The 15209-nt window shown below is 45.3% G+C and overlaps 1 protein-coding gene across 3 annotated transcripts; it reads right to left on the bottom strand.

Annotated features, from left to right (window-relative positions):
- Positions 1-858: 858 nt before the first annotated feature.
- Positions 859-14960, bottom strand: pcf11 (PCF11 cleavage and polyadenylation factor subunit). Of its 3 annotated transcripts, XM_073479004.1 has the most exons (18): positions 14624-14960; positions 11747-11872; positions 11214-11396; positions 9907-10167; positions 7886-8889; positions 6883-7057; positions 6343-6751; positions 6098-6241; positions 5931-5996; positions 4250-5583; positions 4027-4093; positions 3801-3926; positions 3547-3676; positions 3250-3433; positions 2676-2831; positions 2073-2165; positions 1799-1834; positions 859-1714 (listed from the first exon to the last, which is right to left on the bottom strand). In XM_073479004.1, exons 1-18 carry the CDS (start codon positions 14864-14866, stop codon positions 1451-1453), a joined length of 5001 nt encoding a protein of 1666 aa, XP_073335105.1. In that variant the 5' UTR covers positions 14867-14960; the 3' UTR covers positions 859-1450. The 3 variants fall into 3 exon arrangements, with proteins under 3 accessions (XP_073335105.1, XP_073335106.1, XP_073335107.1); XM_073479005.1 differs by lacking the exon at positions 5931-5996; XM_073479006.1 differs by lacking the exon at positions 9907-10167.
- Positions 14961-15209: the final 249 nt, after the last annotated feature.

Below are 15209 nucleotides of genomic sequence, written 5' to 3'. Positions count from 1 at the left end.
GATGTTCCTAAAAGATTCAGTCTTTAAAACGGAGAAACGTCACTGCTGAGTGTGAAAACACTGGACAGCTACAGCAGAAGGAGGATAATAATACAGCTGATGTTGTGGGAATTACAGCAGATATTTCATAATGTGGTCTTGAATCTATAAAATTCTGTTTGATAAAATGAAAATCTGAAGGATTAAAACCTCCAACACCTGAAGATGATCTCTCCTTTCCTCCATTAAAAATGCATTATGCGGTTACGGAGAAGAAACTCAGAATTTTAATGTCGAAATGTTGTTTTGTTGTGGAAGGTAAAAGTCTGACCTTCAGGGATTAATATGAACATTTACATATTGTACACGGCACATCTGTCGTACATATTTGTATCGTATTGTTTTTGTATTTTCTGTTTCATAGTGCAACATTATTCAGAGGAGAAGAATTCATCTGCTTATTTAACTGTGAATATGACGATAAACACAATAAACAGCTGTCAACATCAGCTGTTTACCTTCTTAAAGGGGCACTGTGTAGTCAAACTCAGAACTTTAATATTTACATATTAATGTTCTCAGAGGAAAATAAAGTCCCAGAACACTGTTCGAAGCTAGAAAGGTGGCAGGGTCTGCCACATGTAAACAAGGTAAAACTGTAAATTGTGTTGTTCTTTAAGGTCAGTTTGTTAAGGCAGAAAAACAGCCACTGAACATCTGTAAACTTTCTCACCCAAAACTACAGAATGCTCCTTTAAACATCATCATGCGTCTCAGCAGTCAAACACAGAACATGAGTCCATTTTAAAAGACTCTCAGGACACCAGAACTTCTCCGGACTCGTCATGTTAAATGAAATAAAAACACCAGAACAGAAACTTTAAATCCACTAAACCTTTATTTTGACTTTTAAACCTAAATGACAATAAAACTGAGATCAATCACTGTTCACACAAACACAAACAAGTTTCAGACTCTTTTATTAAAGATCAACTCGAGACCAAAGAAAAACCAACGAAGAAGACTTGGATCCTCCCGAGAAACGCTTCCTGAAGAGCGGCCGACGTCTTCAGGCGTCCAATCACATGATGCTTACCTTGAACGCGGCCAGAAACAAGACAACACCTGCAGCTACCCGTCGTCAACAACCCGATCGATCAGCTCAACTATGTACAGACGTTAACAGGCAGCGAGCTGTTAGACTCAATCACGGTTACACCAGAGATACCAAAAATACTTTAATTTATAAATTAAATCATTTACATCGTTTACCCAAAGAAACAAAACATTCTCTTTTAAATAAACAATTTCAGTTCAGTTCTCATTCGATTCACAGAAAAACACCAGACCTGAAATGGTCGCGCTGAATCCAAATACAAAAATGTATTGAAGTTTATGTTGCTGAGGACTCGGCCTCCGCACGCTAAAAACACCTCCAGAGAAAAGTGAAGGTGAGGCAGCAGCAGCAGCGTTACTCTTTGTTCTGATCCGATTGCACATCTTCTGTTAAAACCTCCGTCTCCTCCATTTTCACTACAGGAGGCTCAGGAGCCTCAGACTCCACTTCCTGTTTGACTGCAGCAGCAGCAGCAGCAGCAGCAGCAGCAGCAGCAGCAGCGACTGCACAGGAGCTGCCCTCCTCCTCTTCTTCTTCTTCTTTCTTCACGAAGGCGCTCAGCGGGTGGTCAGTTAGCACCTTGTTGGGCGACGGCGTGACGTCGATGTATGACGCCGTCTGAGGAGACAAACAGCAGCAGGTCAGACGTCTGAAGGTTTATTAATCATTTATATCGATACGATTTATTCTTCAGTTACTTACATTCTGATAATCTTCAAAGCAGGCGGGATGGAAGATCTGTGGAGAGAAACAAACATCAGTCCAACACTTTGAAGACATTTATTCATAATGATCTTAATCTGGGCAGAATGAAGAATTATCCGACCCGGATCACCACTGAGTGTTCAGCTCTAAACTCAGTGTGAGAGAAACAGAATAAACAAATGAATGAACGAGTTCTGATCAGTGGATTTCTGATAGCTCCAGACTTTTTTGAGCAGAGTCTGGTGGTGATGGTGGCGGCCCTGTTTTGTACCTTGTCGTCGACCCGGAGGGCGTCCTTCAGGAACCAGTCCTCCTCCTCCTCGACCCAGTACGTCTCAAACGGCTCCTGACAGATTTCACACGACTGCACAATGAAAGAGATTTATTTTATTAAAAGATGGAAACGATCAAAAAACAAGACAGCAGTCACACGTTTCACTTGTCATTTCTGATTTTTAGCTCCTGCTCGTCTCTGATTTGTCCCTTCAGGCCACCGTACTCTGATTTCAGACACAGCTGTTGTCTTTGCTGTGGTTGGCTGGTGGTCAATCTGTAAATGCTGCATGTTGAACTATATATTAGAGGTGGAAAGTAACTAAGTATATATACTTAAGTACTTAAGGGCCATTTTTGATGTACTTCTGGGTATTTCCATTTTATGTTACTAGCCAAGGAAATATTGTACATTTAGTTTTTAATAATTTATCTGACGGCTTCAGTTATGATGCAATACAAAATATAGTCAACACACAACAACGTATTATTGTAGATTAGGATGAATATAGAATATAATCCAATCATAATGTACGATTCTGAAATACTTTATGTACTTTTGAAGCGATGAATGAACACAGCTGTGATGTCACAGTCTCACCTCTCCCACTTGGTCCTTGGTGGCCTTCACACTCTGGAACTCTTTCTCCTTCGCTGCCGCCTGACTCTTCTGAACCTCCTCCTCGTTCTCCTTCTCGAAGAAAAGACTCTTCGCTCGCTCCTCCAGGTCGGCGATCTCCTCGAACTCGATCCAGTCCTGATGGTAACACACACACACACACACACTCAGTTACTGTCCCTTTAAAAGACTAATCTACATTTATTCACTATGTTGAAGGACTGCCGACACCTGCTGACCCTTCTCACTGCAATCAATGGAAAATCAGATATTTACTGTGAGAGAGGTCTTATTTTCTGTTATCTTTGTTAACTATTGTTCTTTAATAAAGCAAAAGTATTTCTCATGAATACTTGACGGAGTAATCTGTAGAATACTTGATTACTAGCTGCAGTCTCATACACAAACATTTTATCAGATATTTACAGCCAACAGACGAGATTTAACACTGTGTTCATTAAATCTAAAGACTTTTTGTGGAAACTAATTCAACGCTCTTAAAGTCTTTTAAAAACCTGTCAAATCTGTGTGTGTGTGTGTGTGTGCGCGTACTCACCGTGAGGGTGTAGTACCAGCGGCGGTGTGTGATCTTCTTGCTGGCGACCTTCCCGGCGTGGTTCTGCCTGAAGTGCCAGTCCAGGTGGTCGGCGTACATGTCGGTCTGAGCGGCGGTGAACCTCATGCTGCACAGACAGCACTGGTTCCCTGAGTACAGCTTCGTCACAACGCTCTCGTAACGCCTGAGAGGGGAGAAAATAACCCGAGAGACAGAACGTGTCACAACACCGATAAATCAAACAGCAGAGTGTTTTATTCAACTACAACAGTCAGGTTAAACCTGTCCTGGACTCACTGTTTCATGTCATCGATGGTGAAGCTAGTGAGGTCTGGGATGTCGTCGTCTTCCTCCTCCTCCTCCACCGGCTCCGGCTCCTCCTCTTCCTCCTCCACCACCACAGGTGGAGCAGCTGGAGCAGCGGTTTCTGGAGAAATACACAAGTCTTTCCAATTATGTTCATTATTTCCAGCAGCTTGATTTAACTTTGTAATCAGATCAAAGGTCCTGATGAAGACAGCAGCAGCAGCAAATTTAAACAAAACACTGACCAGTGCCGGCTGGCGGCGTCGGTTCGGACTGCGAGGGTTTGATGATGCCGTTGGAGATGAGTTTGGACAGCAGGTCGTTGACGTCAACCTGACCGAAGTGGTTCTCTGGAGGGCCGACCTGCGGTGCTGCAGGGACAGAAAAACAACCAGTTAAAAACACTGAACGGGCAGCTTTTCTTCTTCAGCATCAGACATGTTTGAGTTTTAATCAGTGGGAGGATCTTACTCTGCTGTCTGAAAGGCACTGGGTTCTGAGGCAGGAATGGCTGGTTGAGGTTCGCCATCATGTTCACCTGAAAACAACAGAGAACATTTCAAAAACAATGTCCATAAAGTAAAAATGAGATTCAGACATAAACACAGTATAGACTGTCTTGAGCGAAGAGGCAACTTTGTGCGACGTGTGGATGAAACCTGGTGACCGGTTGGTGGTCGGGTGTATAACTCACCGGCTGCTGCATGCTGACGGCGGGGGCAGCAGGGTTGTAGAAGGGGGCGGGGGCCGGTTGGGTGAAGGGCGGCGCCGGCTGCATGTTGAAGCTTCCTGGCTGCTGCAGGTTTGGCTGAGCCGGGAAGGGCATCGGCCCCGCGGGGAACTGAGGGTTCATGGGCTCCTGGAAACGCTGGGGGGCCATGTTGAAGTTTTGCTGGGGAACCATTGGGTTTTCATAGATGGGCGGGGCCATTGGCCTCATGGGAGGCTGCAGGTTGTGTTGAGGAGCGAACCTCATGGGGCCCTGCTGGCCCGGGGCCGACTCGTAGAGCGGGGGCCCGCCCTGATGGGGCACGTTGGGCATGTCAAACCTGGGTCCAGGCTGGATGGGCCCGTCGAAGCGCATCGGACCAGGACCATCAAACCTCATTGGGCCCATCTGGTTTGGAGGACCATCGAAGCGCATGGGCCGCTGCTGCTGGAAGCCCATTGGTCCAGATCCAGGACCAGGAGCCATGTTGTTAAAGTGCTGCATGGGGCCCTCAAAGTGGCCTGGTCCGGGCACTTGTCCCTCAAACCTGACTGGAGCCTGCTGACCGATGGGACCATCAAACCTCCCGGGTCCCTGAGGGTGAGGCGGCCCATCAAACCGGCCCATACCATCGCCACCTCTCATTGGACCATGAGACATGTGGGGCCCGGGTCCATCAAACCTCTCCGGCATGTTGTGGTGAGGCGGTCCACCACCATCAAACCTGCCAGGACCCTGGTGATGAGGCCCATCAAACCGAGACGAGTCATCGTAGCACCCGGGGCCGGCACCCTCATACCACCCCGGTGGGTGGGGTCTGGAGGGGCCCATGTGTCCGGGCCCTTCGTACCTGGAGGGGGGATGTCCTCCATCATGAGGAGGTGTGTGTCCTGGAGAGTCGCTGTGCTGTCGGACAGAAGTTAGTGGTCCTGCCCGTGCCGGCGCCTTCAGGATGGATTTCGGCGGGTGGGAAGGATGAGGGTGAGGAGGGGGGACGTCCAGGGGTGCATCGTCTGAATGCTCACTGTTTGGGCTCTCAAAGCGCGGGACCGGGCTCGCCTCTGCCGTGTCTTTCTGGTGAAGAGGCGACAGGCGCTCGCGCTCAAACCTGGGCGGTGGCGGGTCCAGACCAGCTGGGCTCGAACAGTTCCTGTGGACCACGGTGCCGGCGGGTGGGGGTCCGTCCGGCCTCCGTGGGTCTGGGTGTCTGGAGTCGGCAGGTGGGCCGTACCTCCTCGGAGCGTTGTAGCCGCTCTTCTGCTCCTCACGCTCGTCTAAACGCTGGCGCTCCATCAGCGGAGAGGTCCACTCTCTCTCACCTGGAAACAACAAAACAAACTCATCAAGACGTTTTCTGACGACTGTTACCGTCAGTGTACCGCTTACATCCTGTCACTCATCATGTTAAGTGTCTGACTTAAACAGTACGAGCTTCAGCTCACTTAAAGTTACTTCAGACAAACTACAGAGAAGAAGAAATCTAAATAACCTAAAAAGATGTTTTCACCGTCCTATCTCGTCTTCTCTGTGACTTATTACTGACTACAGCTCCCATGACCTCCTGTGTCGATCTCCTGATCTACAGTGATGAGCTGGATCTGACTCTGTGTGAGCTGAACCCCTAATTAAATGTGTAAACTGTGATCTCTTTAGAAGAGTCTCTAACCCTGCTGAAGTATCACTGATCGAGACCCTGACACCCCGCAGCTCCAGAACCTGACCTCTGACCTCTCTGTGGATAAAGACGACAGATAACAGATAATATTTGTCTTCACAGATCAGTTTAAACAGATCAACACTTCATCATGGAGCCGTTCAGAGCTGCAGACTTACTGGACTCTCTGGGGTCGGCTCTCCTCCTGAAGCGAAGTCCTGGGAGAGATTTCAGAGTGGGGAACTCTTTGCCGTGGTTGTACTCCTCGATCATGGGCCCAGGTGGAGGCCGGGGCTCCTCGCGCTCTTTACTCCGCCTTTCACCTGTAAGTCATTAACCATCAGACTTCAGTGACATGCCACAAAAAGTACCTTTTTCTTTAGTTGCTCAATTTAATGATTAATTGATTCTTGTTCCTGCTCACCTGGTCTTTCCCGTGGCGCCCGGCTGTATTTATGTGATGGCGGGTGTCCGCTACTCCGTCCGCCACTCGTCTTCTCCCCTTGCGTCACTTCCTCTGCCTCCTCTGGACTCTCCTCGCCCTCCCACTCCTCTCCGGCGGCTCGGTGCGCGACCTGGGTCTTCCTCAGCTTGGACTTGTGCTCGTAGTACGACAGCTCCGCCGCATCCATGCCGTCATGAGGGCGGGGCTGAGCGGAGGGGGGCGTGGTCAGTAGCGGCTGCTTCTTGGAGAAGTTGTTGCCGGAGTCTTCCCAGCTGTCAGAGTGCTGCTGTTGCAACTCCTCCTGATACTGGAAGAAGTGTTTGATCTGGTGGGCCATGTTCAGGAAGTCCTCCTGGGAGATCTCGCCGCTCTCCAGACGCTTACTGGCCTGCAGAAACAAACAACAACAACTCTTTGACGAATACTGAAAGGATGTAGATTTATGGTTAATTCACTTTTTGTTGCCCTTCTACATTTGAAAAACTCCTTAATCTTATCGGAGCCATGTTTGTGACGCACCCTCCTTAGGAGGTCCTTCTTGGAGGCGGAGTTAAGGACTTCAGGTATCTGCAGGTTGGCGTCGACACTGAGGCGGTGCTTCGGGGTTCGGGGAGTGGTGGGTCGAGTCGGGGTGCTGTACTGTTTGTGTCTCGGAGGTCCAGGCTTCACATGAGAGTCCTCTGGTGGCTTCAGGCTGAAGAAGAAACAAATACATGTGTTAATTGTTGCTTCATCCAGAAACAGAGACAACCCCTACATATCTCTGTTTATTCAATATTTCTATTCAAAATTGTGATTAAATCAAAGTCAAAATCTACGATCCAAATTAACTCAAGCTGCTGCTCAGACCTCCACTAAAGTTCTTGGTACATGTCACAATCAAGTTGACTGTCAATAGGAGTAATTTTATCATTGAGCCGATTCATCTCTTGATTATTTTCTTGATCAAATTACTTTTGTTTTAAAATGTTTTCTTATTTCTTATACATCACGAAATAAAATAAGTAAATAATCACATTTAACGAGCTGGAACCAGAAATTTTTTTGGCATCTTTTCCTGACAAGTGACTAAAACAATGTTGAGTTTCTTGCAAACAGAAGAGTCAAAATTTCTTAAAAGTTAATATTTTTTCACAACACAAGCAGCTGCACAAGAACTAAGGACTGAACTGTCTTCATAAATCAGGAAGAATCTGATCTGAAGCTCAATTGAAACTGACATTTTTGAGTTCAAGAAGGTCCTGTAAGCTGTAAACGCAAGAGTTAGACCTATTAAACAGTCAGTGTTTTATTATGAAAATACAAATGTTTGTGTATTCTGCCAATTATAGTTGCTCTATAGTTCTCTAAAATCAGAATCAGCAGGTCAGACTTTAAAAAAAAGAAAGAAAATTGCAATCGCTGCATCACTGGCCTTTTGTAACACATTTTGACTTTTATCACACTGAGGTCTGATATCAAGCGTTGGTTTAAGGTTTGTCAACATTACTAAGATGAATGTGAGGTGACGTGATGGACTCACTGTTTGTTCTCCTCCCAGCCGCTCCTCCAGCGGTGAGAAGCGTCCTTGTTGTCCTTGCTTCCTCCGTCGTGGCTCCGTGGGGAGTGAGAGTCTCTAGATTCAGAGTGCCGATCCTCTGCTGGCCGCTTCGACCTCCTGCTCTCTGATTGGTTCTTTTTGGGCGTGATCCGGTCCTCTCGGCTGGGTTTGCCGTGTTCAGGTTCGTCTGCACGAATCCTCCGGGGTTTGCTGAGTTTGTGAGAAGGCGACGGAGACAAGGAGCTGCTCCTGGCTCTGCTCTTGGGTGACCGCCTGTCCTTCCTCTTTGGGGAGGCAGCTGGGGAGCGCGACCGGGACCGCGAGCGGGTGCGTTTCCTGGCGTGTGTTCGGGCGTTGCCTCCGGTCTTGAACTCGACCTTCTCTGTGGACTCCTCGCGGTCGTGTTTGGTAACCGAGCCATTCACCAGCTTCCCTTTGGGTAACCTCTGAGGCTCTGCTACTCGTGCCGCCTCCTCTCTCTCCTTCTTGTCGATGCATCTTTTCTTCTCCTTCTGCTCGTCCTCTTTGACCTCTCCAGTCTTCTCCTGCGTGCGTTTCTTCAGTCTGGGATCTTTCTTTGTGCCCTCTGCTAACTTCTGAATCTCAGCCTCCACCTGTTTGTTTTTACTCTGGACACTCTTGGCCAACGGTGACTGAGACTTGGACTTGGGCTTCTCCTCTGGCACCTCTTTCCTCTGGGTCCTGGCCTTGTCTGGCCTGGTGGACTTCTCAGGAGTCAGAGCAGGACTTCCTGTTGTGGTTGTGTCTGCCTTCTTCCCAGCAGACTGTTCTTTGTGCTGGGGGGCAGCTAGGGGGCCAGTGCGGTTCAGACGGGGGTCTCTGGTGGACGGCTTGGTGTCTGTCTGAGTCTGAGGAGGGATCCATGGTCGCACCACAGGAGCAGTTTGGCTGACCGGCTTCGGTGCCGTGCTCGCTGCTGCTGGAGTGGAGACTGGAGTCGATGTTGGTACCACAAATCCACCAACCTGTAGACACATTAAACAACTGTTGGTGCTTTTGTTTCAGTGGTAGGAGAGAATTTTACCTCTACAGCATGTGGATAAACAGAAATATGGTGCAGTTAGGAAGTTGATATATAAAGAATCTAAAAAGAGTTCCTGTACGACTGTTTGTGTGAAGTGCTGCAGGTTTTTGTTTCCACTCACTAAGTCCTTTCTGGATGCTAGTGTTTGTGGCTGAGTCTCACGGCTGTATCAATCATAATCACCTAAAATGATCCGACGTATGTAAACTTCTGACCCATACGTTAACTTTTGACTGCTAGAAAATGGCTCCAAGTGACTTTTTTTTACTTGTTTTAATCAATAGCGCCAATTACACACAGTGTTTACAACGTGGTAGACTGAAATGAGTACTTAAGGGCGCAATCACACCACGCAATCTGTACCGTGCCCAAGCCAGTTTGACCCCCAAAGTCCGGTTTGTATGACTACTGTGAGCGCTCCGTACGATGTTTATGCACGGTACACTTCCTTGGCCCTGGCACGGTTGGAAGAGGTGTGCTTCAGCACGGTGCGGTTGCTCATGCACGGGTGGGCAACATAGACATGAAGTATAATTATGCGTATTACGCCGCCTTGCATAATCAATAAATCCAGGAATGTGAGAGCCGGACCGAAACGACAGAAAATATAAGCCACAAAAAGTCAGAAAAGTTGTGTTCTCTGTGTTGTTCCCCATTGTGCGGATATCGCGCTACGACATGATAACGTACAAGAGGTAACCGTGCTCAGGCCCGGTTGCGGCCGGAGCAATGTGAGTGTAGGCCAGCGGGGGACTGGGGAGGAGGGACATGGTACGGAGCAACTGGGCCAAGTGTGATTGCGCTCTTAGTGTGGCAGTTATAACGTCCAATCAACATGAAGCAAATACACGTGGAGCACATGCTTTTTGTTTTCAACAAACTCAGATAATAAGACTGAAGGAAGATGATCCGATAGTAACAAAGAAGCAGATTTAGAATCAGAATCTTTTTGTCGTACCAGCTGAGCTTTGGTCTGCTCCAGTTCCAGCTCGATCTTCTTCTGTTGCAGCTCTAGGAGCTGCTTCTGTTTGGCCAGCAGCTGCTGTCGGATCAGCTGCTCCTGGGTCAGACTGTACTGACTGACGGCAGGGGCTGGCTGGGGGGCCGGCGCTGCTGCTGCTGGGGCTGGCGTTGGTGCTGGGGCTGGTGCTGGTGCTGGTGTCGGCTGAGGTGCAGGGGTGGGTGTGGTGACAGGAGGTGGAGAGGACACCTCGTCTGACTGGACATGTTAGAGAACTTAATTAAGTTTCTTCAAATTTACAAGAGATGGTAGCCAGACCAAAATTATTAACACATTACTGTGCTTCAAAAAGGTTTTTGTCCGATTGTTTGACATAAATAAGCTTCACTGATGCATGAAGGCCCCAACTGAATGATTTTTCATAATCGATTCATCTACAGCAGAAACTGTAAGTCGATTAGCCGATTAACTGACAGAAAACAACAAATTATGAACTTGTCATTTTTGGAGCAAAGAAATAACGAACATGTCTCAGTTTACAGCTTCTCAAATGTGAGAATCTGCTGCGTCTTCAGTCCAACCATTTCATTTTAGGACAATCAAATCTGAATAATTGTTAGAGCTCTCTCGTGCGTTGCGTTTTTTCTGGCACAAATTCAACTATGAAGTGGAAAAACATCACATGACAGAATCCGTGAGGTTCCTAAATTTTGCTTATATCTATATTGTTTAAATGTTTTAATAGGTTGAGGAAAGAGACAATATGTCAGTAAAAATGGTGCATGCTCTGCTCTAACAGCACACACTGGTCTGGGACCTCAACCATCCTGCTACACTGGTTTCCTCAACATGTTCTGTCACCAACTGGGTCAAACTCACACAGATAATCAACACTGCTGCCAAGACAATAGGACTCCCCGCACCCAACCGCTCAGAGCTCAATTGTAAGGCCATCACAAACACAAAAGCACAGGACATCAAACACCCAGTTACTGGCACTGAGGTGCAGAAGGGCTTGGTTTAGCAAAAACCTGACACCTGCAGCCGTGGCAACTCACTGAGGGAACCAAATTACCTGGGGGCTAAAGCAGAGCTAACCTCATTGCAATGTGGGCTATTTTGTCCTTATTTTATTAAGAAAACCTGGCTGTGCAGTTTTGGAACAAATGATGTCTCACAGGCTGGAATAAATGCTGCAACACTCCTCTAAAACCAAAAGACCAAATCTGTGGAGATCTAAACATACATTAAAGAAAGAAGCAGCAGGGTTGCAGTCTGATGTTGTGTCTGCAGCACATACACACCTGTTTTAAAAACTTGGGGTTGACATGAATGCTGGCGTTGACGGTTGGCGGCAGCGGCTTGATGGGCCAGGCTGGGTCCACAGAGTTGACCCGGACGTCCAGCGCATACAGTTTCTTAAGAGGAAACACATCGTCCCACGTTGATCGCAACTTGAACAGACTCTTTCTAGTGTTTTCATCCACCTACAAACAGAGGACATGACTTGGTCCACAGCTACCAACAAAAACGTGTAACACTTCAGAATCACAGCAGCACTTTAAAAAAGTATAAGCACTATGTCAACTACAACTGAAAGGATGAAAATGTACTTTAAAACACTGTTTTAACACTTTCTGGACAGGTTAAACATAATAATTGTAAGATTTATCTTTTATTAGCAGGACTAGGTTATGGCATTAAGTACACAGGAGCAGAGTGCAGGAGATCACATAAAAAGCAAGCAACACAACAAACAGTAGGGAAGTGAAGTGGGCTGCTTAAGACTTTTAGTGCTTAAATTTAAAAAAAAAAAGCTAAACAAAGAGAACTGTACCTTTTCAAAGACACATATAAATGAAGTGATTAGGTTTTTAGCAAACACTGCAAGGTATTCTCCTCCAACATTCTTCACTATGGAATCCACTAAGTACAAAACTGGAAGCTTCTCGGCAGATGGGGCCTGGAGCAATAGAGAACTCAACAAGTTTAGAACACAACAGGGGTTAAAACCAACATTTCAGAACAAATGCTCAAATTACAACTTGACAAGATAAACAGGGCTGACTGCCCGCCCCCTCACCACCCGCTGTGTGAAAAAAAAAAAGTTTAATTAAAAAAGTGTGGAAATGCCAAAAATAAAAGTCTGTGCCAAGTGAGGAAAAGGTGCAAGGACTTGACACATCTTCATAAAAAAAAGGAGAAAAAGCAATCCAGATGTTTCCTCATTCAGGATTCAAAATAAAATGGAGGAAAAATAGTTCGATAAACTCCTTTGCGATCTCACTGAGGGTTTGACTACATCTTTGATCAGTCCAAAAAAAAAAAAAAAAAATAGAAAAGAAAATATGACGAAAAATCTTCAATAACGATCAGTCAAATCAGAGTCTGTAAATATGGATCTCAGGAAGCACATGATCCTTTCTCAGAGTCAGGGGAGAAAAAAAAAACATGTCCATGAAGAGTTAAAAAAAAAAAAGTCCAGCTTCAGGAAGCATTTTTACCTCCAAAGAGGGTTTTTGTTCATTAAACCACTCTTTGTACTTTACCCAGGCGAAACATCAGCAAGTTTTAGTCTTCAGCGCCACACCCAGTGAGTTTTATTCACTCTTTTAAAGTTTTACCCCTCAAAATGTTTCTCTCCCTTCAGTTGTTAAAAAGCATCAATAACCCATTAGAAAATCTTTAGACATTTAGTTAAAGAAGCTGCTAACTGCATTTAAACTGAGCACACTTAAGCAAAAGTCTACTGTCATTACACTGTGCAGCGTCAGGTGAAGAAATACTGTTTGTGCAACCAGTCCGAACAAGCCGAGTCAGACTCAGCTGTGTAAATGTAAACCAGAGTCATACCAATAAATTACACTGGGAAATAAAAAATGACAAAAAGCACATTTCACATTTTTTATTATAACATTTTAACCATTCAATGACATTTCAGTAATTCAAAATTCACTAGTGACTTAATGCAGAGAAACTTCTTTTCTAATCCGATCAGGCTTCAAGGGACCAAAGCTTTGTTTCGCCAGGCGTCACAGTGCAAACACTGACCACAAAGAACTGAGGCAAACTGCTGACTGAAATGCATTTCTATAGGAGGTGGAGGGGACTTTAAAGAGGCCACTTCTCCTCTGTTTAACAACAGCTAGTCGACAATATTTATTGACAGTAGATTTGACTCGAAACCATTTCAATACAAATGACGTGGTCTGGCCTCAATCACTGCAGGATTACACTGACGAATGGCCAAAATACTTGTAGTTTTGAAAAGGAAGGGCTGCAAATGTCCAGTAAAAATCCACCGTATCTGAAACTTAACTCCTAACAAATATCTGTGCTCATTATACAAGGTTTTACTGACAGCTGGTGATCTGCTAACATAACACATTCAATTTTACCATTAGGGTCAGACTACTATTTAAAATCTATGAGTCCAGTAGTTATCACATGACTCTTACAGGAGGAGGCTTCAAGAATTTCATGTTATTATAATAAATCAATAATTCTTGTTTAATATATAATATTGTTAATTATTGCTTAACCTTTAAATTGGTTTATAGTACAGGCATTCCTGTTCTTAAAAGTACTGTCCCTCAGAAACACACAATATCATCTAATAAGACTGGTTGAAGGATAAAAACACAGCAATTAATTCGAAATAAACATTAAGTTGCTCCACTGTGCCCTCACCAGCAATTCAAAGGTGAGGTTTGTAGTTTTGGCTAGAAAATTTTACTCGAGAGAAAGATCTTCACCGACTGATTATTTTGAAGCCTAAACAAAATGTAAAGAAAACCTTTGTTTTTATGACTCAAACACACTGACCTTCAAGGACAGCACAATTTCATACTGTTTTCGGTGTTTATGTGGCGTACCCTGCCACCTTTCTAGCTTCAAACAATGTCCTGGGGACCTTTTACCCCTCTGAGAAAAGCTTGTTTGTTTAGTTATGGAAAAAATAAATATTTGAGAGTTTGTATTAGTACCTTAGTAAATGTTAGAAGTCTGTTTAAATTTCTTCTCAAAAACTAACTAGACTGATTCAAGGATAAAAACACAGCAAGTTATATAACTCAGTTTTTACACATCAACTTTTGCCTATTTATTTCCATCTAACCAGATCTCTTCTTGTAAAAGAGGGTTTTAAAAGTGGTGTACAGACTTTTAGTCGAATTAAACACCAAATGGCTGCTCTGCATCTTTGCCAACAATTTAACTTCTTTCTCAAAAGTTAGGAAGTAACTTAGCTGAAGGAACTCATAGCATTACTACACTGTATTTCTACATTAAGTAATTAATATCAGCTTCGTGGTGTCACTCATTATATCAAGTATTTTACGGTGGATTTTCACTTCCGTTGGGCTCGAGAGCACACCAGGTTAACGTTACAGCTACTTTCGACAGCGAGTTTCGACAAAGCGATAGCTCAAAAATTATTTCTTGCTTTAAAGCAAATGAAATATATGTAAATGAATAAACGAGGTTCCACTTTAATACACAATTAATGAGTGAGGAGATGGCAGTGCGACTCGACTGAGTTACTTCACAGGAAGACAACGGAATGCAAGTTAACGTAGCTAGGTGACATGTCGTGTAACACAGCCGCCATGTTTAGCTAGTAGCTAGCATAGCCGACAGCACATCGTCGACAGGGCCTACTACATACACCGACATAAAGCATCTGAGATTGAAAGTATTCTATATTTATAAAAACCTTGCTTATTTGCGCTTCAATAATTGCGACGATATCCTTGGCGAAGTTGAGGTTTTCCTCGGCCAGGATGGTCAGCATGTTGATGTGCGGCTTGCTGTTGAATGTCAGGTCTTCCAGCGAGGACTGATACTCTCGGCAGGCATCTTCCCTCGCCGCTTTGTCGTCCATCTTTGAGCTGAGCGAACCGGGAAAACCTACACGGACGTTATGATTAGCATAACCATTGATTAGCAGGCAGTCCATGTACCCATGTAGCTAACTGTTCGGCCCTGACTAACTGAAGAACAACGCCGGGTTTTGGGTGTTTTTCAGCCGCCGCCTGTCGTCCTTCTCTGCCCGTTTCCAACGACAAGATGGCGACTCTAACTGAAGGCCGCATACGTCACACGAAAATGTAATATCTGTCGTGACGTCAGTTCAGTCCCATTGGTCGGTTTCCGCCTCTCTGGGCCGGGGTTTTGATTATGATTGGTTCTGTGAAATAACAGCCACATAAATCCGCCAATCAGATCGAGGTATTGTGATCTTATTATTACATAACTGCAGACAGGGCGAAGAGGAGACAACATGAGGCAGCAGCGTGGCG

This window comes from Pagrus major, chromosome 13 (assembly GCF_040436345.1).
Source record: "Pagrus major chromosome 13, Pma_NU_1.0".
Taxonomy (NCBI): Eukaryota; Metazoa; Chordata; class Actinopteri; order Spariformes; family Sparidae; genus Pagrus; species Pagrus major.
This window is presented reverse-complemented; position numbering and strand designations above follow the sequence as displayed.